The sequence below is a fragment of the Cucurbita maxima genome, unplaced genomic scaffold (genome assembly GCF_002738345.1).
Source record: "Cucurbita maxima cultivar Rimu unplaced genomic scaffold, Cmax_1.0 Cma_Scf00007, whole genome shotgun sequence".
Classification (NCBI taxonomy): Eukaryota; Viridiplantae; Streptophyta; class Magnoliopsida; order Cucurbitales; family Cucurbitaceae; genus Cucurbita; species Cucurbita maxima.
Window position 1 is genome coordinate 1,793,278 of NW_019272023.1, and position 21,985 is coordinate 1,815,262.

Here is a 21,985-nt window from a genome sequence, read left to right on the forward strand (position 1 = left end):
AAAAAAAAAAAAAAAAAAAAAAAAAAAAAAAAAAAAAAAATCGGTCGATAATACCCCTGACAAATGGATGCACCATCATCCCATTTAATTAACAAAGTGATTTACCGTGTAGAGTTATGATAGAGTTCTCATTTCCACATTTTTACCCTTTTTAGGCCTAACTTTATGGTCTATTTTTTTAAAAAAATAATAATAATAATTCCAAGTAAAGGCCTATTTTGATCTTTTTTTTTTAACTTACAAGGAGCCATTAATTTTGTTTAAATTTAAAAGTTCTACAAATTTGTATGATAGTTGAATTTATCCATTAATCAACTATAATTATGTGTATGATATAGAATTTCACATTTTTAATGTTGGTGTCTGAAGATATTAGTGGGTGAATTAACACGAATAAGTACCATGCCTTTTACCTTTTATTTATTTTGTTCAAGTTTAGGTTCAAATTTAGAGGTAAAAATTGATTTTTACCCTAAGATATTTCTTCATTCCAACAAATGCAATACTCAAACACCGATGAATATTAAGATTTTAAGAAGAACCCATCCAAGAAATGAGTGGGAAGAACACTAAAGCAGTTTCAAAGGGTAATATTTAGAATGAACTAAATTTGAGTTATGTTGGTGAATCAACATCCACAAAACACATATGGGTCAATCAATGCTACTCAAATTCTGATTATACAGAGGAATATACAACATAATAACATAGTTAAATGAGAAAAACGGGACTATCATCTAAATCTAATCTACTGTCATAATCATGCAGGAGAAAGAGAGGCTGTGAAGGAGTCGTCCGAGTACTTCAAACCTTTTAATAAACCTGCACACAAGGACGGCGAAGCAATGGCTTCTGGAATTCCAAACGTATGGTTGTTAGATTGGAGAGCTTCACCAAGAGCAACATTCAAACCAATAGAGATAGGGTCTGTCGTGAAGCTGAAAATCACCAAAATTAACCCAACATCAGGAAGAACCAACAACTAAACATCCCTCCGTACAATCTAACCAGAATCATACCTAGCCTCGAAGCTTCTTCCTTTAGAACCCATGACTGCACATACACTGGAAATTACCCATGGTGGAATATATTCATCGGTAATTTCAAGGCTATACGACACACCAACAGATGAAGAATCGCCATCCTTTGATGTGGATCCTTTGGATACTGCAGCAATACCGTTTGCACTTCTCAGCTCCTTGAATTTGACCTTACAAAACAAAGCATTCATCTTTTTACCACACCAAACACAAAGCAAGTACAGGCAGCCACAGCAAACCCAATTCACAGTAAATAAAAATTAACTCCATAGCTGATAACACTGATCACAAATTAACTCCATGCACCTGCGGTGAAGAAAGAGCAGCATTCTGAAAGGGAACAGGTGATAGCAACACGGGAACATCCATGCCAGCCAATGAGGTCAAGAAAGATCTGGACCGTAACCAGATATATCAGCCAATTCACACTAAATAAAAATCCTATAATATGACTATGGCTTGATCCTAGAGATCAGACGTAAAGTGTTTAGTCCTGTTAAAATAACCAAAAGTTAACAGGAAGGCAAGTTGCCACAAACACATTCATTTACCTGTAATTTAACAGGATATCATATAACCCATGCACATCTTTGTTTTCGCAGAAAAACAGCAAAGATTGAGAGCTCCTATCTACATCAGAAAATGAACGAACTCGTCGTGTCTGAAAAAGGTTCATATTTTCAGTAGCAAACTCAACCAAGTAAGCCAAGGCTATAAAAATTTGATTCACAAAGGAGGGAGATTACAAGCAGTGTGAGCTTGCTCATCCCATATCTAACTTAATCATGAGCTTATATGGTTTGATATGAATAAGACAAGCAAGGGCCAAGAGAGGAAAACATAACAGATATAAACCTGTCCCAAATTGAACTTCTCTATCTCTGAAAGTTCAACCAGATCTTCAGCGTCGACTTGCTCGACTTTAGAACGACAAAGAGGCATAGAGAAACAAACACCCTGATCCAAATTTCAGATAATGGGAAAATGAGACTTGACATAAAGTTAAATTTATGAAAATAAACATAGAGCAAGCATTAGTATTATTTTAGATAGTTCAGCATTTTCCCATTAGCATTATTTTATTTTGTTGACCAAATGCAACTACAAGAGACTATTCTTAGGAAATAGTGCATAAATAACATACCTGAGTTGGCAATTTAAAACAAAAATTAGAAAAAAAAAATTAATAAAGAACTTTATCTACAAGTGGATTTATATGCACCTTCATTGACACCAAATTAATTGAGTTTTAATTTCAATAATAACTATTATAAAAGGATCAACCTGCAAAATAGGATTTCTGCCCAAACAACAATAGTGAAGATGCAAATTCCATCAAGGAAAAAAATCACCGTTGTTTAAAATCCAAATAAAATAAAACCAGCTTCTATCTTAGCCGCATGCCTAAATTGGAAGGGAAATGGTTAATCTTACATTCTCACTCAAAATAGACCTCAAACCTCTTGTTGACTGGGAAAGATATGCATTGCACGTGCTTTTGTAGCCCCCTGAGGCATCTCCACTTGTAAACATAACCACAAATTGTGATGTACAAACTGAAAATTTCAAAACCAATCAATCAAATCAGGAATGACTCAAATAATGACATTTATCTGGGCAAAGAGAAACTGTATTTAAGAAGGGAAAAAAAAAAAAAAAAAAAAAAAAAAAAAAAAAATCTAAAANCATGATGAAGAAAACTTAGCCAACATTACTGAAGGTAGTTACCATAAAAAACTCTACAAATATTATTCCGAAGCATGTAATATAGGCCCTGAAATGAGTCCTCCCATGCTTGTAGTCGTCTGCTAAGGAACTCAGCTTCTACTGCATCGAAGGAGAACCAATGAGTATTTACAAACACAGATCAGAATCTTATGTTTTTAAATAACCCCAACCTGCTGCTGATGAATTCAAAACTGAAACAAGAGAAGATGGCAAGGTAGATTGAGGATAAACCCATGAATGGAGAACCAAAGAGCCAGAGGCTTGAGAAGCAGGTGGCAGTCCCCCACTACAGTTCCTAATTTGATCATGTGAACCAATTTGTATTGAGAACTGAGGCATAGAAGCAAACATGATTGTCTTGTGGATCCTACATTTTGGGGCAGATGAGAAGGTCAGTCATTAATAAATAATTTTTATTTCTGTTTTGGAAATTAAAAAAAAAAAAAAAAAAAAAAAAAAAAAAAAAAAAAAAAAAAAAAAAAAANAAAAAAAAAAAAAAAAAAAAAAAAAAAAAAAATTGTTTGCATAACTGAACATAATTTGAGAAGATGATCCGATTCATGTCAGATTAATGCTACCTACAACCGAACATAATTTCATAATAAAATTTGAATATAAAATATAAATCAACCCCCGGCATAATGGAACTCACCAACACACGCCTAGTTCAAATGAGGATAGCTTAAAATTATTTCTTTAGGGACTTTTTTCTTTAAAAAAACTCGGGAAAGAACAACAATATTTGTCAAACAATTCTAGAGAAAAACGATCACAAGAACTTAATGTTAGATCAAAATCAAATTGCAGGGGATATTCAAACATTTCAAAGAAACCTCTGCATCTTCTCAAAATAATTGATCAAATTACCCAGCTAACACTTTGCAACACATTCATTTAATGAAACTTTCAAGCCAAGAAACAGGACACCTAATATACTGAAACACTCACCAATGTAGTGAGTAGGGGGACACCACTCGCATGCTAGTTTTTAAAGTAAGATCAAGTGGAGCCTTTTGACCTAGTATGCAGCTTTCACCGCATAAATCACTTGAAGAAGTAGATGAAGCATGGCCGGATCTCTTGGAAGAGTCTGATGGTAAACTTGAAATTGCAGTGGTTTCACAAGCAACGAGTCCTTTTAATGCTTTACCCTAAAAAATTGCAAAGAGAACTTTAAAAGATATTTGATATGAAATAAAACAAATTAAACATTGCTTCAGAATTTACCATATCAATGCTTGTCAAGCCAGTTGATTTGTCACCACCAGATGAGAGCTGAGTGACACTTCGAAATACACTTTGGCTACTGTTCTCAATTGTTTGTGAACATTTATCAATCTTATCATGGGCAACATCAGCAGGACCAACAGAATTCCCCTTACTGCAATAAAACAGAAAAATGTAACCGACTGCTACAGAAGAAACAATTAGAAAGCACTAAAATAAGCAGAAAGACATAAAAACAAAGTTCTTACCATTGACTTGTTGTCAAATTTGAAAGCAAAGACATATTCAAGAAACTGCTAGCTTGCTCCATCATATTGTTTTCCTAAATGTTATACAGCAAGTGATATAAAAGTAAATACAACTACTTCAATACATTCTGCAACAAAATCTTTAAGAGAAGTGCACTAACCTTGGCATTATCTTTTCCGGATAAGATCCTAAGCCTAGATTTTTTTACTGGAAATACCTCATCCATGCGTGTATCGATGTATTTTGGATTTCTGAGTAACCCAGGCTTCTTGAACCCATTGACCAAAGCACTGTTGAAACATGTAAAAATAAGAAAGCTCTCCGGGAATCAATAATTGCAAGCTATACAAATAAAGACAATAGTAAGCCTCACTTGTTAGAAGCAAAAACAGCGGAAGGAGATTCATCCAAAGGATCCAAATTGTTTGATCGCTTCAACTGCTCTCCCTGCAAAAGTTTGAGCAGAACACACACCAGATTCAGAAATGTTGCTTTAACCTCTTGATGTGAGCTTAACTTGAAAGGCATAAATTACAAAAGTTTCATCCCATTTGAAACTCTGGTTTACTTAATGAGTTAATGTATCATTTTTCTACTTCTTCAGCCACCTAGAAACTCTGGTTTTACTTTGATTGAAATTTGATAATAATCTTAATATGACAGATAACAATACACCTTATTGAGATATAAAAATTACACATCTCCCGAAACAACAATATACTGCTTTATTATACAAAAACTTACCCTTAGCTCTGATGGGGTCTTTCTTCTATTTGATTTCACAGTCTTCGGAGCCCCTCCGGCAATATCATGAGAAGCTGAAGGTAAAGAACTTGGAGCAACTACTTGCGTCATAGTTAATGGTTTGGTATTAGACCACGGCTTCACCAGTGAGAATGAGTATTAGCTTACTACAGCCAGTCACATCATCATGTCACCGGAAGATGGTAGCCGTAAAACCTATGCTTAAAGAAAATATCCCCTCTTTTAAATACAATCCAAGATACTGCATTTCATGAAGAAAATGAAACAAATATAACATTTCGTTGCAAAACTCTTCCACGGTAAGTAGTAACAAATAAAATTGTAAGATGACATTATAGACTGGGAATAAAAGATTAAAATATCAAGGAAACAAATACTTGTAGAATTAAACTATTTGGTACATATTAAAAAACGAAGGATTGCCCATCTTTAACTAGTCTTAGGTCGAAAAACTATACTAAAAAATATCAAGATTTGAGGTTTCTCTTTAAATTGGTACCCTAAATTTTCAAAACTGAAAGATAAATTTCGGGATCCGCCCCTGCCAGTAACCTCAGTTTATGCAAGGGATGAAATGAAAAAATCGGAGGATCGAGGAAGAAGATGAGGAAAAGCATTTGGATTTCTCTTTTCATAATCAGTGTTGAAAATACTAACCACTTGAGCGCACATTATGTAATCGTACAAGATCGAAAGCTCTACAGGTATCAAAATAAATAACAATGTCAAATTCGAACAGAAACTGTATTGAGTAATTCAACGGAGAATACCGATGGAAAAATCATCCTAAGTAGGGGAGAGTATGTTAAGAGATCCCACTGATCATACCTTGAAATCCAAGCTCGAGGAGGGAGACAGAAATAGATGAAGTGCGAGGGAGAAGAAGAAGAAGACTGATGCGGGGAAGAGAGAGAGAGGGAGAGAGCGCGCAATAATCCCCGCTTTGGGTTTTGCGTTTCTTTCAAAATTTTTGTTTCGGAAGGCGGTTAACATTGGTTCGAATTTCACGACTGGGTCCTGAACCAGGACCGAACCTACGTTTCCGGTTCGATCAATTGGACCGACATCATCCAGTTTCCCACTAACCGGTTAGTTCGCATTTCTTTTTTTTTTTTCTTTTTTTTTTTTAACTAAAATTTTGTAAAACTAAAAATCAAATATTTATGAATAAAGTTTTTTAGTTTATATATTTTTATTTTTAAAAAATATGGTTTCATAATAATCCTCGTTCTTTAATTAATAATCATATTTTTTTATTAGTGTATGGATGAGTTTTTAAATACTGACAAATATTAGTTAGAATTTTGTTTTTTTTTATTACAAATTTCATTGTTAAAGGTTATCTATTTGCATCCATAACGATACTAAAAAAAAAACACACATTGACTTTAACGGAAAAAAAGTTCAACTATGATAATAACTCGAAAACGATATTCATTTCACAAAAACTCTTATTTTCTTATCGACAAAAGTATAAATAGAATATAGTCGGAGATTTTTTAAAAAATAATAATAAATAGATATATATTCAGTGGATATAGGGAGAAAAGTGTTAAGGAGAAGAAATATTAGTAATCTAACAAATCGAATTCTTAAAAATTCTCACAAATTACACATTAAACGACAGCGTTTAAGGAGTCCAGTCACGATATAGATACGCCCCTCAAGTCAAGCTTTGGACTTGTGTGGTTTTGCGTTGCTTACTGGTATTGGTAGTGGAACTTTGAAGTCAAAGTCAACAATAATTGATGGTAGTCAGATTGAAATAAATTCTCCCACTTTATTTGACTACTTTCCTCCCACTTTCATTATGAATTTTCCAAGGCCACGTGTATATTTTATTTTATACATTTTAAAAAATTACTTTTTAATTCCGATAGCCTTCCTAATTCTAATTTTATTTTTAAAAAATTATAATTAAATTGAAAAAAAAAAAAAGGGAGAGCCATCTCTTCGTTTTAAAAGTAAATGGGCGAGACCAGACTTTATAAGTCTTGATTAGATTGAGCCACGGGCAGGTCTATAAATACCCATTTCACTTCTCTTCATTCTTCAACAACAAGCTCTGAGAAAAATAGCCATGGCTTCTTCTTTGTTAACAATGGCGGCCACTGCCACTGGCTCTCAGAGGTTTGATACGTCGTCGTTTGGTAAAACAAAATTACCTTTTAAACCCCTCACCTTTCGACCCTTTCAGTTGCCTTCTCAAGGTTCTTTTGGTCCAATTATTAGAAGCTTCCAGATCCCTCGTTCTTATTGTTCTCCACTTGTTCGGGTCTGTATATTTAGCTTCTTTTTTCTTCTCTTTTTGGCTTCATTTCTCTCCATTTAGGATTCATTCATAATTTTCTTTTATTGCAGTTTATAAGATATATTTAAATTATTTTAATTTTATATATAATGGTTAGAATTCAAGAAATATGTGGGTGTCACATTGCTTCCCTTCACCTCTAATAATTGAAATATTTAGCTTTAAATAATTTGAGAGAACAAAATTAGCTTTAATAAAGTAATAAATATGCTACAGTATATTTGAAAAAAAAGACTTGATGTGGACTGAAAAGTTGAAAAAATGATCGAGAGTTGGGTCAGTTTCAATTGAGCGAATATTTATATATTAAAATTGAAGGTAGTAAGTAAAGGGTAATAAAGTAATTTGGTTGTGTTGGAATACTGTTAGGACGTGAGCACCCAAGCAATAGCCAAGGAATATGGTGGTGGTGAAGAAGCAACGTCACAACAAGTTTGGGAATTTGCACGGGCGTTATGGACTTTTCTCAGGCCTCACACCTTCTATGGAACTCTCGTGGCTTCATGGTAAATTTGGAGCCGTTTGGTTTTATTTTTCATTTTACAATACCGTCTTTCTTATATGTTATTATTTTTTTTAATTTTAAAATATGATTATACAGCTCGTTGGCTGGTAGAGTGTGGATTGAAAATCCAAAGCTAATGAAGTGGTCGATAGTAACAAGAGCAATTTGCGGTCTTGTGGAGTTGTTATGTGGCAATAGTTATATTGTCGGTATCAATCAGATTTATGACGTCGATATTGACATGTATATTCCCTCTCTATCTATTTATTTCAATAAAATCAAGATTATTTATTTAATGATTATTTTTTGTTTTCAGAGTAAACAAGCCATTTTTGCCCATAGCGGCAGGGAATATGACAAAGAAACAAGCATGGTTTCTAACGACGTCGTTTTTGACGGTTGGGCTGTCATTAGCCACGTTTAATTCAGGCCCATTCCTCAATTCTCTCTATTGTTTCGCTCTTTTGCTTGGAACTCTTTACACTGTCCCTCCTTTTAGATTGAAGAGATTCCCCATTGCTGCTTTCCTCTGCATTGCATTGGTATGTTCCTTCTTTTCTTCTTAACCAATTGCTCTTACGCCCGGTTAGGGTCGACGTAGGATTCGGGTCGTTTGGTTAGGCTGACTCGAGTTAGCTCGTGTTTAGGTCGACTCCCTCGCTAATTTCTAAAATGGGTAACAAATAATCTTCACCCTTTTTTTTTTTTTATTCAGGTGAGAGGCTTTCTTGTGAATTTTGGTGTATATTATGCGTCGAGATCAGTTCTTGGACTCCCGTTCCAATGGAGGTAATAATAATAACAATAACAATCAAAGTCTTCGTGAAGCTTTTGATCAACTTTTCGTCTAATGCAGCTCACCCGTGGCCTTCATCACCACGTTCGTTACACTTTTTGGTTTGGTCATTGCCCTTACCAAAGATCTTTCTGACATAGAAGGCGATCGAAAGTAAGTTATTACATTTGTTCTTATTTCTCACACTAAGATTACTATTAACGAGTTAATGATTTAATACATAAAACAACTTTAACCTATAACGACCAGGTTATTTTATTGTTATTATTATTGATTTTTTGCAGATATAAGATAACAACTTTTGCTACAAAGCTTGGAGTAAGAAGGTTGGCGTTTCTTGGTTCAGGGATCCTTATTCTGAACTACGTTGCTGCCATTTTGGCTGCAATTTTGATGCCTCAGGTTCACAAATCCATTTTATTTATCTTTTTTAATTTTAATTTTATTTTTTGAACTTTTCCAATTTTAATTGCAGGCTTTCAAGCGAAGTATATTGATACCCACCCATGCAGCCATGGCAATAAGTCTTGTTTTTCAGGTTTTTCTTTCTCCTTATACACTTTGCTTACTATGTATATGATGAAGTTATAATTGTATTTTATATCCAAATTTAAATTTTTTAACTATTAATCTAATAATTTTGGTGTTATTTTGTTTTGTCAGACCAGAGTATTAGACCGAGCAAAATACACGAAGGTAATATATTTTTTACATTTAATTAACAAATTTTATTCTATTAAAAAAAAAGTCATTTTAAATTTATTTTTATTTTTTATAAATCTCTTTATGCATGTTGTGCAGGAAGCAGCTTCAAACTTCTACATGTTCCTGTGGAAGCTGTTCTATGCTGAATATTTGATCTTCCCATTTATATAGAGACACCATCTCCCTAAATACTTCTCAATTTAGTGAGAGAGAGGGAGAGATTTTGCTTTTTACCACTCCTTTTAGATGTCGGTGTAGGTAAGGACAGAGTGTCGTGTTTTCTATGAACTTGTATCGATAGGATCTAGTCGGTGTTTATTGTCACAACAATATTAGCTCAAGTGACAAATTTTGTTGACTCAAGATATGTATTGTACGTGACTTTTAATTTAAAAAAAGTAAACGTTATTTGTTTTAAATCATTCGTGTTTACTTTTTGACTCAAGCTTAATCAATTGTCCTGTATGGCTCGGGTCAAATAGCAATAACCCAATTTTTATAATTACGAGATCCCACTTCAGTTTGAGAGAACCTTGAAATATTTCTTCTTAAAAGGGTGTCAAAATCTTTCTTTAACATAAGAATTTTAAAATTGCGAGATTAACGATGATACATACACATACATACACGAATCAATTTTGCCCCTACAATTATTAAAGGTTATATTTTGGGAACAAATCTACTAATTTTTTGATTCCATTATAGTTACGGCTATTCACAGTTCACCAAAGGGTTAGAGGGAGAGAAGCTTTCATATTTTCTTAACTCTGAAATGGCAAATGGCTAGAGAGAGAAAAAGTTATTTTTAGAGGTTCGGGTGCACGTTACGAACCACAATGCCGGGGATTCAAATCCTTCTTTGCCCACAACCGACCAAAAAGGGAAGGACTTTTTCGTTTAAGAGTAGGAAAATCACGATTGGGATTGCAGACCCTGTTAGAGGAACAAGACTCTATAATGGAATGATATTATTCACTTTGAACATAAAGTCTAATAGATTTGCTTTTGGCACAAAAAAACCTCATTACAATGGAGATAATATTACTCACCTATAAACTCAGGATCTCCACTCTAGGACTCACCCAATAACTCTCCTTCTTTACCAATAAAACTAAAAATCTTCTTTAAGTTAAAAAGTGAAGTCACTTTGAAGCTACTAAAACAAAGTGACTCATTTGCAAACTAGAGGCTCGGAGCAATTTTGCCCCTACAATGAATGTTATCTTCCTTTTCCATCTCTCTCCGGTCTGAGCCTCGGGTCCGACCCAAATGCGAATCTGACTGCAGATCCTTCACTTCATCTTCGTTCTTCCGCATCAATTCATCTCGTTCTCCCCATGGAGCATTCCGTATTTCAATCCGCTTCTCTACGAACTTCGGCTGTAAATTCCACTCTCAAGCCTTCTCTGTCTCACAGGAAGCTTCTAAATAGGACTGCAGCAATTGCACCTTCATGTTTGCTCCCGAATTTAGCCCTACATCTGCAGTCGAAATGGCCGCGCGGTTGCTCGAGAAAGGCTTTGACTAAATCGTGGAGACGAACTTCCATCCAGGTGTGTTTAGTTTTCTCAGTGATTACTGTTTCCATTTGCGAATTGCGACATGTGATTTTCGAGTTTCTCTTGTTATGATTGATGAATAAGCAGTCTGTGAATGAATTAAATCCAATTGTTGCACTTACATTGTGTTGCGAACGAGAAAGAGATGTTTCAATGGATTTAAGAGCTAACTATGAGGATTAGCGGCGGACCTCCCGAAGCGAACTGCAAGCGTGGGGGCAAAAATTTAGGATTTTCTGAACTACTTGAACGATTAGTTTAAATCTCCCAAGTCCCAACGAACAAATAAACAAATAATTAAATAAGTGAAATAAAACTAATTGCAAAAATGTCAATACACTTACTGTATAGTGTGTAACTAATTTGAACAGTCACCAATTTTGAGGGACTAAATTGAAAATATTAATACTTAAAGGACTAGATAGAAAATTCTTGAACAATAGGAGCCAAATTGCAAAATACCCAAACATTATAGATTAAAACATATATTTAGCCTATTTTATGGTATGTATGTTCAAATGGAGCATATCCTCTTTACATTTTACTGCTGTTCTATTTATACCGACATATTTCGGTAATTCAAAATTCTTCTCAGACTATATGTGTCCATGCCATTGATGTTGTATAGTGGGTGCTGCCAGGCCTGCACTCAAGTTGGAGCTGCAGGACCTGATCCCCTAGTGAACAATATTTCAGCATTTAGAGATGCTTGCTGGAGGTTTTTAAGGCCCCATACAATACGTGGAACAGCTTTAGGATCTGTGTAAGTAGCTATGTCAATGGATCAGAATACACACTGTTTTACTGAGACTCCTTCTGGGTTCATCTAATATTTCCCTAACTATTATAATTTTGATTCATTTTAACAGTTCCTTGATGAGTAGAGCATTGATTGAGAATTCACACCTCATAAAGTGGTCCTTGCTGTTCAAGGCTTTGTCTGGTGTTTTTGCTTTAATATGTGGAAATGGTTATATAGTTGGTATCAATCAGATCTATGATATTGGAATTGACAAGTATGTATATCTGTATGTTTCTGTTTTTCAATTTGGTTGCTTTCATACTCAGATGCCATTCTTGCTTGGCTTCTAAATATTGGATCATTAAGCATGATAACTGGTTAGCAACTAGAATCAACAACTCAATATGTGATTAGTATTTCTTACAAATATAAATCCAATAGATTTGATCTTTGTTCTGATTTAAGGATAAACAGCCGTGAACTCGCTTGATTTCTTCTAACTTTCAACATTTTTCTTGAGATTTTTCCTGATCGACATTTCTTTTATCCATTTAAAATTCATGGGTAGTTTGGTGAGTAGAGGTCTGTCGATCCACATAGTAAACAGTTAATGCATATTAGTTCATATCACAAATATTAAGACGACAATGCAATTCTTACAAATAAATTTCTCCTTTTTTGTTTGACTTGCAGAGTCAACAAACCATATTTACCAATAGCGGCAGGAGATCTTTCAGTCAAATCTGCATGGTTCTTGGTGATATTTTTTGCAGTTGCTGGTCTGTTAATTGTTGGGTTGAACTTTGGGCCATTTATCACTTCTCTCTACAGTCTCGGTCTTTTCCTTGGGACTATCTACTCTGTTCCTCCGTTTAGAATGAAGAGATTTCCCGTTGCAGCATTTCTTATAATTGCCACTGTACATCCATTTCCCTTTCCTTGAAAATTTAAACTTCAATTCATGTCTTATAGTCTTAATACAATTATTGAGAAGGTGCTGACTATTTAAAAGTTGGAAAAGTTTAATAGAAAGTTGTAAGAGTATGGCGTGCTTGCTTGCACTTAATTTTGTTGACAACATGGTTGATAAAATAAATAGTGAACTTAATTTTGCAGGTACGAGGTTTTCTTCTTAACTTTGGCGTCTATTATGCCACAAGAGCTGCTCTTGGACTTGCATTTGAGTGGAGGTTAGTCACCATTAATAATTCATAATGCATTTGAATTTGATTGGATCAGGGTTCAGATATGTGCCTCCCTACTAATATTAATTATTCTACCGAAGTTTGAACACAATAATTGTGAATGCTTAACAAAAACCACATTTACCTTGAGAATAGATTAGCTGCAACTAGTGCCTGAGCAGAGGTTGGTCTGGGCTCATGTGTTAGATTGGCTTTTGATGAAAGTATTACTGGCAGTTGCTTATTAGTGAAATCAAAACTTTGAAAAAAAAACCATGATATTCCGCATAATTGCATCATGACGTTCGTGTCAGGTTTTTATTTGGTTAAAATATCATTGGCCTTTATATTTTGAGTTCCATTCAGTTTTAGTCTCTGTACTTTCGATTACCTAAATTTAGCTTTCTACTTTAAATCTTAAATTTAGTCTCTAGCAATAAATCTTAAATTTAGTCCTTATACTCTAACAAATTTTAAATTTAGCCCTTTAAAATTCATTTTTATCAAAAGTAGTTATGATGTATAGTTCTTTGGGTTATATCGTTGTGTAAATTATCCTCTCTTTCATCACCATAGCTACAATTCAGTCTTTACCAATGGGAGAGGTTTTATGTAACTCCATTGAATAGGGGCATTGCCCCTCTTTTGTAATTTCATACCATTGAAGAAACTGTTCTTATCCAAAATGGAATGCTAAACAAACTAATTTTATTTTGAAAAAACCAACAATAAACTAACAAGGACGGAGACTAAAAATGGAACAAAATTTTAAGTATCTGAACTAAATTTAGACATTTGAAAATTTAGACATATGAAAGTACTAAGATTAAAATGGAACAAAAGTTAAAAGTATAGGGATAAAAATAATTTTTTGTTTTTTAAAGCTTTAGTTGCTTGCACTTGCACCCAAAAAATTTCTTAGATTTTAATGTGTGGACATTAAATTCTTTGCAGCTCACCTGTGGCTTTCATTACCACATTTGTGACCATGTTCGCTTTAGTGATTGCCATAACAAAAGATCTTCCAGATGTGGAGGGAGATCGCAAGTAAGATTCTCCAACTACTTCCATGGTGCTAAAGAGATCTTGTTTCCTCGAAAAACCTTACCTCTTTACTATTTCCTCTATTTATGCTTCTCAGGCATTGTTTTCTTCCTTTGTGAAGTGCAATTATCATGTAATCTGAATGAGCATCGTATTGTAGGTTTCAGATAACAACCTTAGCAACAAAGCTTGGAGTTAGAAATATTTCATTTCTTGGTTCCGGACTTCTGCTGTTAAATTACGTTGCTTCTATAGCTGCTGCAATCTTCATGCCTCAGGTATGCATTTTGTTTTAAATATAACTACTTTTACATATCCCATGAAGTAAATTTTCCAAATTTCATCTTTACAGGCTTTTAACCGTACCATAATGATCCCTGTTCATGCAATCTTGGCATTGTCCCTCGTTTTCCAGGTTAATTTCTTGCTTTTCATCTCCCACAAACCTCAAATGAAAGTGAAATCTTGTGCCTATTTTACTAGACTTTGTTTGATTCGACTTCATATGTTCACATTGAGAACACCTAATTACCATGTATTGACTCAAATCTTACTTAAATCTTGTTTCTTTTGAATCTCAGTCATGGCTGTTGGAGAAAGCAAATTATTCCAAGGTAAGTTCCAGTTCTAGATACCAAATAATATCTGTGCTTCACTTTAAATAGTGAGCAATTGAGGCAAGTTTTTGGAGGATCATGATTAATTTAGTTTGTTTTGCAGGAAGCAATTTCAACATATTATCGGTTTATATGGAATCTCTTCTATGCTGAGTATATCATATTTCCTCTGATCTAGCACAACATTCTAAACAATTCATTTTATGATACTTTTTGTGGGCGCTTGAAATTTAGAAAGCAAGGATGAGTTCAATTTGTTATCTTGTATATATGACCATACCTTTTCATTTATAGAATCATGTTGTATCATCACCTTTCCCCCCTTTTTGTTCTTTGGGGCTCTTTGATGAGAGTCTTGAATTCCGCAAGTACAGATCTTGTCCATGCTGAATGTTTCAAACTCCAGATCCTCATATTCATTGTATATAGATTTATCTAATACGGTGTTCGACATCTTAGTCACTTTTGACTATATTTTCGACTGACTTTAGGACATGTTAGGAATTACAAATCTCCATAATGGTATGATATTGTCCACTTTAAAGTGTAAGCTCTCCTGGCTTCGTTTTGGACTTCTTCAAAAGGCTTCATGCCAATAGAGATACTATTTCTTGCTTATAACTTCATAATCCTTTTCTAAATTAGCTAATATGGGACTCCTTCCCAACAACCCTCAACATTTTATGGCTAGGTAAAGTTGAGTTTGTTATTTTATAAAAGTTATATAGATTAGATAAATTTACCATGGAACAATTGAGTTTGATCGTCATAATCTTATATGATTGAACTCACTCAAATATTTTGTTAATGTGATTGTAATTAATTAGTCAAATTATAGATTGTACAATCGTATTATTGAGAATTGAGTTCTCGATCGTAGGAGAGAATGACCATGCGATTGAAAAAAGTAACATAGTTGCTTCTTTGGCGGTGTAATGGGTCTCTCACAATGCATAATTTGAAATGCACCATTGCGCCAGGCTGTGGGATGCAGCAATAACGATAAAGACAATGATACCCTTTAAATGAATACTTTGTTTGGTCAATTATCGATGCTTGGTTTAATTCTACAACACAAAAAATCTATATTCAATATAATTTCGTCATATGGTCATTATATTATTTTATCAATTAAAATATCATCTCTGATCGTTTTTAATTTAACAATTAAATCAAATGAACACAAAAAACAAAAGATTTGAGGCAGAGCTGTAATGATGCGGGCCCGTGGACACTCGCCCCTCCCATAATTTTCCAGATGGAACAATCATATTCTCTTCTCCTTTTCTCTCCACTTCCCCAAAACATCTCTGCAAATCTCTCTCTCTCTCAACAACACTCTTCTTTGTTGCGGTAGCTCGTATTTGTTCTGTTCTTGATGATTCTGTTATCTCTGTTTCTGAATCGACAATAACCCTAGTGTTCGAGTTTCAATGTGCTAGCTGATGGCGGTTTCAGAGGAGGAATGTTCGTCTGCGAAATCGCGATCTTCGTCTTCCTCTTCTAGTTCCACATATTACTTGGCCAAGTGCGTTCTCAGAGGCAGTGTCGTTCTTCAGGTTCTTTACGGTCACATACGCTCTCCGAGCTCTCTCGATGTCGTCTTTGGCAAGGTTTGTTGTTGTGTATTTTATTTATTTTCTTTTTCTATGAACTCCTCCTTCGTGAAGTGTTTCGATATGCTTGATTGGTAGGCATTGGTTTAGTGGCTTAGAGAACCTACTGATTAGACGTAGCAATCAGCTGTTCTGTACTTCAATTGGATTGAAGCTCGTTTCCTCTCGTAATTACTTGGTTTCTGGAATACGTTCACGTCGTGTTTTTTTTCCCTCTTATTCAAGTAGTAAAAGACGAGTGATGTTCGTTTCTTCAGAAACCAGAGGCATTTCTCTGTCCGAGAGAGCAGTTGGTTGGTTGGTGTGTGTATTTCAATGTTAGGATGTAGTTTTATCGTTTACAGGACATGAATTTTTATAATGGAGTAAAAATGTGGAGCTTTGGCATCCTGCGAATTGTTCTCTGCAATGGAGGGAGTTCAGAGTGTATATTTCATCGTTAATCTGTATGGTAACGCTTCTTATTATAATCATCGGTATGTTAAGAGGTCGGTACACATGAGGTTGATCTTTCTTCAGAGTGTTTTTACCAGAGTTCGTGTTTATTTAATGGAAGAAACAACTGTGCACTGGGGAGTGCTATGGATGCGTCCATGACCTGCTGGATTATATGCGACATTTTTATCATCATCTCAATTCTGAAGACTCGTCTTCATTTATTAAAACCTTTCATATTGTATATTCAGTACCATGCCTTGTAAAGTAAGTAGTTTGATCTACATATTCTACCATACTATTGGGGTTGAAACTACTTTGGCAACTTTGAGAAAACAGAAGAGTTGTTTCTCCTCCGAAGCTTCTAACGACAATTTAATTATCATTATTGAGATTACTAAAAATATCTTTAACATTGGATGAATCTAACGGCAGTATCTTGGTGAAACTTTAATCAGGAGACATCCATAGAGTTGGTGGTAATAGGCGAAGATGGGGTTGTACAATCTGTATGTGAGCAGCCTGTATTTGGCACTATCAAGGATATGGCCATCCTACCATGGAATGAGAGGTTTCGCCCATCGTATACACAGGTTAGGCTTTATTGATGTAGGAATTGAGAGATTTACAAAGATCAGTTCTGGTGGTTCACTAATTTAACCGATAAAATAAGAACTCCCATATTTGAGTACTTTAGGGTGAATTATTGATACATATTCAATATAATGGACTTATTGAAGTCAAAACCTTCTCATGGAAAATAATAGTATTCATGGCATTGGTCTCATTGGAGATATTTTATGTATGGAAACTATAGTAACATGTGCCATTTCTTTCAGATGCTGGGCAAGGATCTTCTTATTGTAATTTCCGATTCTGGAAAGCTTTCATTTCTCACATTTTGCAATGAAATGCACAGGTTACCTTTGATTTTATTATTATTATTATTTTTATTTATACTTTTTTTGACTCTGTTATAAAATTATACTCTTGGATTTACTGCAATTTCATTGAGTTTATTTCCAGAAACCAGGTTCAATCTTAATTCCCTTCCTGTTGGTATAGGTTTCTTCCTGTGACACACATTCAACTTTCCAATCCTGGAAATTCAAGGAATCAGGTAGGGAGAATGCTGGCCTCAGATTCCAGGTTTGTAGCTTTTGCGAATGGAAACTTTAATGTTCTTTTCCTCATACGCCATTTGTTTAAGTTGAAGTTGTTAGTTTCTTTTCTGCATCTGATTTCATATTCTTGCATCCTTTCTTTCATTGGCTTTGGTCAAGTTTTTGTCTCAACTTTGACTGTCTTCTTATTCTTCTGCTGTCGAGGACTTGGGGTTTGATCTCTATATTCGACAGATATTCAGTATCTTAATCTTTACTCGCATGGCTTCTCTGTAACTTTTGCTGCAGTTGCTTGGTATGGTAGCATTGTGAAGGTGGCTGTTTATTGGTTGCAATTTATTGTAAAATGCCATTTCCTTATCGGGAAGTTTTGTTGGTTTATATTACCAATGCTACCATACCAAGCAACTGTAATACATAGTCTATTACTATTTAAGTTGCAGTAAGCAGCAATGTATTATTTCCATGCTGCATCATGCGTGATAACGTCTAGCATTGCCTTGTTTTTATACCATGCTTTTAAATGATACATGGTCTATTACTGTTTCTCCATCCCGATTATGATAGTCTTGGAAATGTAGATGCAACCTTTTCATTTTTAATGAAATAAAATAAAAAAGGAACGGCAGAATCATAATTGTCCATATTAGTTCATTCTTTCAACTACTCCTTACTCCATGCTCTTCTTTTTTCCAGTGGCTGCTTTATTGCTGCTAGTGCATATGAAAATCGATTGGCTTTATTCTCCACTTCAGTTTCTGCTGGCAGTAATATTGTTGATAAGGTTGGAACACTTTTTTGCTAACATATAACTCTTACTCTCATGCATACTGATGTTAACATTCTTTAAAATGTTATTTTGTGATTTCAGAGAATAACTTATCCTCCTGATGGTGAAGGAGATTCAGTGGTTCCTCGAAGCATGCAGAAAGCCAGTATATGTGGTGCCATATGGAGTATGTGCTTTATTTCAAAAGACCATGGCCACCTTACAAAGGACAACAATGCTGTTCTAGCGGTTCTTCTTAATAGGTATGGTACAGATGCCATGCTTTTAGAAGATGGAATGCCAAAATTTCTGTTGATTACTTAGCATTTGAATGTAAATTTATATGTTCAGTAGTTAATCGAAGTTGGAAATAGATTTATTATGTGCTGAAGACTTTATACTGCAGGAAAGGAGCAATTTTGAATGAACTGCTTTTATTGGGATGGAATATCAGAGAACAAACTATACATGTTCTCTCTCAGTTTTTAGAAGATGGACCTCTGGCATACGAGGTTGTTGAAGTTCCTCAATCTTATGGATTTGCACTTCTATTTAGGGTTGGTGATGCTCTCTTGATGGATCTTAGAGACGCTTATAGCCCCTGTTGTGTCTATAGAATAGGCTTACACTTTACACCCAATGTGGAACAAAATTTTATTGAAGAGTCATATAGAGTACAAGATGCAGATGATGAAGGACTATTTAATGTTGCTGCATGTGCTCTGCTGGAACTAAGGGATTATGATCCCATGTGCATTGACAGCGATGATGGCAGTCTGAATACAAACCAGAATCTTGTGTGCTCTTGGAGTTGGGAACCTGGCAATAATAGAAACCGTAGGATGATTTTCGGCATGGATACAGGGGAACTGTTCATGATAGAAATGAATTTAGATTCCGATGGCCTGAAAGTGAATCAGTCTGCTTGTCTTTATAAGGGTCTACCATACAAGGCACTTTTGTGGGTTGAAGGCGGATATTTGGCTGCACTAGTGGAAATGGGGGATGGAATGGTCTTGAAATTAGAAAATGGAAGGCTGATATATGCAAATCCCATCCAGAACGTTGCCCCAATTTTGGATATGTCAGTTGTTGACAAGCATGATGAGAAACAAGACCAGATGTTTGCATGCTGTGGAATGGCACCTGAGGGGTCTTTAAGAATTATTCGAAATGGGATCAGTGTAGAAAGTCTGTTGAGGACAGCTCCGATTTATCAAGGTATAACGGGTATATGGACTATTAAAATGAAACTAAACGATGCTTATCATTCATATTTGGTCTTATCATTTGTTGAAGAGACCAGAGTTCTATCAGTTGGCTTGAGTTTTATTGATGTCACTGATTCAGTTGGTTTCCAGTCTGACATCTGTACTTTGGCTTGTGGTCTTTTGGATGATGGTTTATTGGTTCAAATACATCAAAATGCAGTGAGGTTATGTTTACCCACCAAGGTCGCCCATTCTGAAGGCATTGAATTATCTTCTCCAGCTCGTGCATCTTGGTTTCCAGATAATATTGGTATAAGCTTGGGAGCAGTTGGACATAATGTGATTGTTGTTTCCACTTCTAACCCATGCTTCTTATTTATCCTTGGAGTTCGAAAGGTTTCAGGATATGACTATGAAATATATGAAAAGCAATATTTGAGATTGCAGAATGAATTGTCATGCATTTCAATTCCTGAAAAACATTTTACCAAAAAAGAATCAAATTTTTTTATGAACTCAGTTGAAAATAGCATTATGTCCACCCTTCTAAATGGGGTGAGTAGTGATTATATTATTGTAATAGGCACCCATAGGCCTTCAGTGGAGATTTTGTCTTTCGTTCCCTCTATAGGCCTAAGGGTCCTGGCTTCGGGAACTATTTCATTGATGAATATTTTAGGGAATGCTGTTAGTGGGTGCATTCCTCAAGATGTGAGACTTGTTTTAGTTGACGGGTTTTATATTCTTACGGGTCTCAGGAATGGAATGCTGCTTCGTTTTGAGTGGCCTCATAGTACTATGATGAACTCATCTGATATGCCTATGCAGAGTCCTGTTATTCCCTTTTTATTAACTAGTCCTGATTCTTTTAACAAGGAATTGCACAACACTACTATTTTGGAGAAGCACGAGGATGAAATTCCTTCTAGTCTTCAATTGATTGCTATTCGGCGTATAGGGATCACTCCTGTTTTTCTGGTTCCGTTGACTGATTGGCTGGATTCCGATATAATTGTTTTAAGTGATAGGCCGTGGTTATTGCATAGTGCAAGACACGGTCTTTCATATACTTCCATATCATTTCAACCGTCTACACATGTAACTCCTGTGTGTTCTGCTGAATGCCCAAATGGACTATTATTTGTTGCGGAAAGCAGTCTACATTTGGTGAGGAGCCTTATGAATCTTTTACATATACACATTTATCTTCTACATATACATGTATATCTTTTGATTAACTGTAAACGTATGCTGCTATATGTTTTACTCGTACGATGAATCAGTTTATTGTTCTCATCATGGATCTTTGTTGGGTATGAATTGAGTACATTGATGACAATAGCCTATTATTCCCCATCTAATAACTGCTTGCAATATTCTAGGTAGAGATGGTACATAGCAAGAGACTTAATGTGCAGAAATTCCACCTTGGGGGCACCCCAAGGAAGGTTCTATATCACAGTGAGAGCAAATTATTACTTGTGATGAGGACTCAATTGATTAATGATACATGTTCATCTGACATATGTTGTGTTGATCCTCTTAGTGGGTCAATTTTATCATCTTTCAAGCTTGAAATGGGAGAGACAGGAAAATCCATGGAGTTAGTGAGGAATGGAAACGAACAAGTGCTTATAGTTGGAACAAGCTTGTCTTCTGGTCCTGCCATAATGCCCAGTGGTGAAGCTGAAAGGTTTTGTGCTTCTCTCACTTTTTGTACATTTTGTGGAACGTCCTTAATTTTTTATTCTAGTCGACAAAGATTCTTGCAAACTAAGCTTTTAGATTTAATTTCAACGTGCAATGTGTATTTATAAAAGTACTTTTAGAAACTGTGATGCACGTGCATATAAGTTTTGTATGTCATTATATCATTTATTATGTTTTTTGGACAAAAAATTAATGTAACTATTCAAAATCTACATAAGTAAGGTGAATGAAAAATTTTCAATTCCTAACCGTTAAAGATGTCTTTCTACTAGGGGATGTGTTCGTATAGACATACTCTATTATTAGATTATGATGTTTCACATCTATGGTCTCGGTTGCACTACGGTTGACATTAGGGTGGGGGTGAGGATTGGGGATCCCCTCCTTGTGGGACACTCAATCCCTATCCTTGGCTCCGCCCTTGTTATTTGGAGCGGGGATGGGGTCCGAGATTCCCCACTGGAGAATGGTCCACGTAGGGATTTCTTTCTACTTTTACCTGGGAATCCCCGCTTTTATAGGCTGAAAAACAAAAAAGAACTAAAACAGTACAGTTTCTAAACCATTGGTGATCAAGAAACACAAGGACTGCCAACCTGAAACAGATATCAGTTAGATATAACATTAAGATACCCCCCCCCCCCCCCC

General features: G+C 35.2%; 4 protein-coding genes across 9 annotated transcripts in view; 3 read left to right on the forward strand and 1 right to left on the reverse strand.

The window, feature by feature from the left end:
• Positions 1–563: 563 nt before the first annotated feature.
• LOC111481598 (protein downstream neighbor of Son-like) lies at positions 564–5,964 on the reverse strand. 5 transcript variants are annotated; one of them, XM_023127117.1, is made up of 16 exons: positions 5,838–5,955; positions 5,562–5,707; positions 4,989–5,204; positions 4,618–4,691; positions 4,405–4,534; positions 4,244–4,317; positions 3,996–4,149; positions 3,717–3,919; positions 2,939–3,135; positions 2,769–2,867; positions 2,475–2,596; positions 1,896–1,997; positions 1,592–1,701; positions 1,347–1,434; positions 1,020–1,210; positions 564–938 (listed from the first exon to the last, which is right to left on the reverse strand). In XM_023127117.1, exons 3-16 carry the CDS (start codon positions 5,097–5,099, stop codon positions 761–763), a joined length of 1,833 nt encoding a protein of 610 aa, XP_022982885.1. In that variant the 5' UTR covers positions 5,100–5,204; positions 5,562–5,707; positions 5,838–5,955; the 3' UTR covers positions 564–760. The 5 variants fall into 5 exon arrangements, with proteins under 5 accessions (XP_022982885.1, XP_022982888.1, XP_022982883.1 ...); XM_023127120.1 differs by lacking the exon at positions 5,562–5,707 and having other exon boundaries at positions 2,769–2,864; positions 5,838–5,964; XM_023127115.1 differs by lacking the exon at positions 5,562–5,707 and having other exon boundaries at positions 5,838–5,964.
• A 1,105-nt stretch (positions 5,965–7,069) lies between these two features.
• LOC111481664 (probable homogentisate phytyltransferase 2, chloroplastic) lies at positions 7,070–9,720 on the forward strand. Its single transcript, XM_023127221.1, has 10 exons — positions 7,070–7,284; positions 7,690–7,826; positions 7,922–8,068; positions 8,142–8,367; positions 8,541–8,614; positions 8,682–8,774; positions 8,906–9,023; positions 9,097–9,159; positions 9,285–9,317; positions 9,423–9,720. The coding sequence occupies exons 1-10, from the start codon at positions 7,090–7,092 to the stop codon at positions 9,495–9,497; spliced, it is 1,161 nt and encodes a 386-aa protein (XP_022982989.1). The 5' UTR covers positions 7,070–7,089; the 3' UTR covers positions 9,498–9,720.
• Positions 9,721–10,498: 778 nt separating this feature from the next.
• LOC111481663 (homogentisate solanesyltransferase, chloroplastic-like) lies at positions 10,499–14,793 on the forward strand. 2 transcript variants are annotated; one of them, XM_023127219.1, is made up of 10 exons: positions 10,499–10,879; positions 11,527–11,648; positions 11,755–11,901; positions 12,321–12,546; positions 12,744–12,817; positions 13,766–13,858; positions 14,016–14,133; positions 14,208–14,270; positions 14,437–14,469; positions 14,576–14,793. In XM_023127219.1, exons 1-10 carry the CDS (start codon positions 10,664–10,666, stop codon positions 14,648–14,650), a joined length of 1,167 nt encoding a protein of 388 aa, XP_022982987.1. In that variant the 5' UTR covers positions 10,499–10,663; the 3' UTR covers positions 14,651–14,793. The 2 variants fall into 2 exon arrangements, with proteins under 2 accessions (XP_022982987.1, XP_022982988.1); XM_023127220.1 differs by having other exon boundaries at positions 10,746–10,879; positions 11,481–11,648.
• Positions 14,794–15,694: 901 nt separating this feature from the next.
• Positions 15,695–21,985, forward strand: part of LOC111481558 (splicing factor 3B subunit 3) — a 19,163-nt gene continuing 12,872 nt past the window's right edge. The window contains exons 1-8 of the mRNA XM_023127040.1: positions 15,695–16,085; positions 16,982–17,116; positions 17,363–17,442; positions 17,589–17,672; positions 18,344–18,431; positions 18,519–18,679; positions 18,823–20,794; positions 21,010–21,320. Of these exons, the coding sequence (XP_022982808.1) occupies positions 15,918–16,085; positions 16,982–17,116; positions 17,363–17,442; positions 17,589–17,672; positions 18,344–18,431; positions 18,519–18,679; positions 18,823–20,794; positions 21,010–21,320 (2,999 nt within the window). The 5' untranslated portion in view covers positions 15,695–15,917. The remainder of the gene's footprint in view (positions 16,086–16,981; positions 17,117–17,362; positions 17,443–17,588; positions 17,673–18,343; positions 18,432–18,518; positions 18,680–18,822; positions 20,795–21,009; positions 21,321–21,985) is intronic.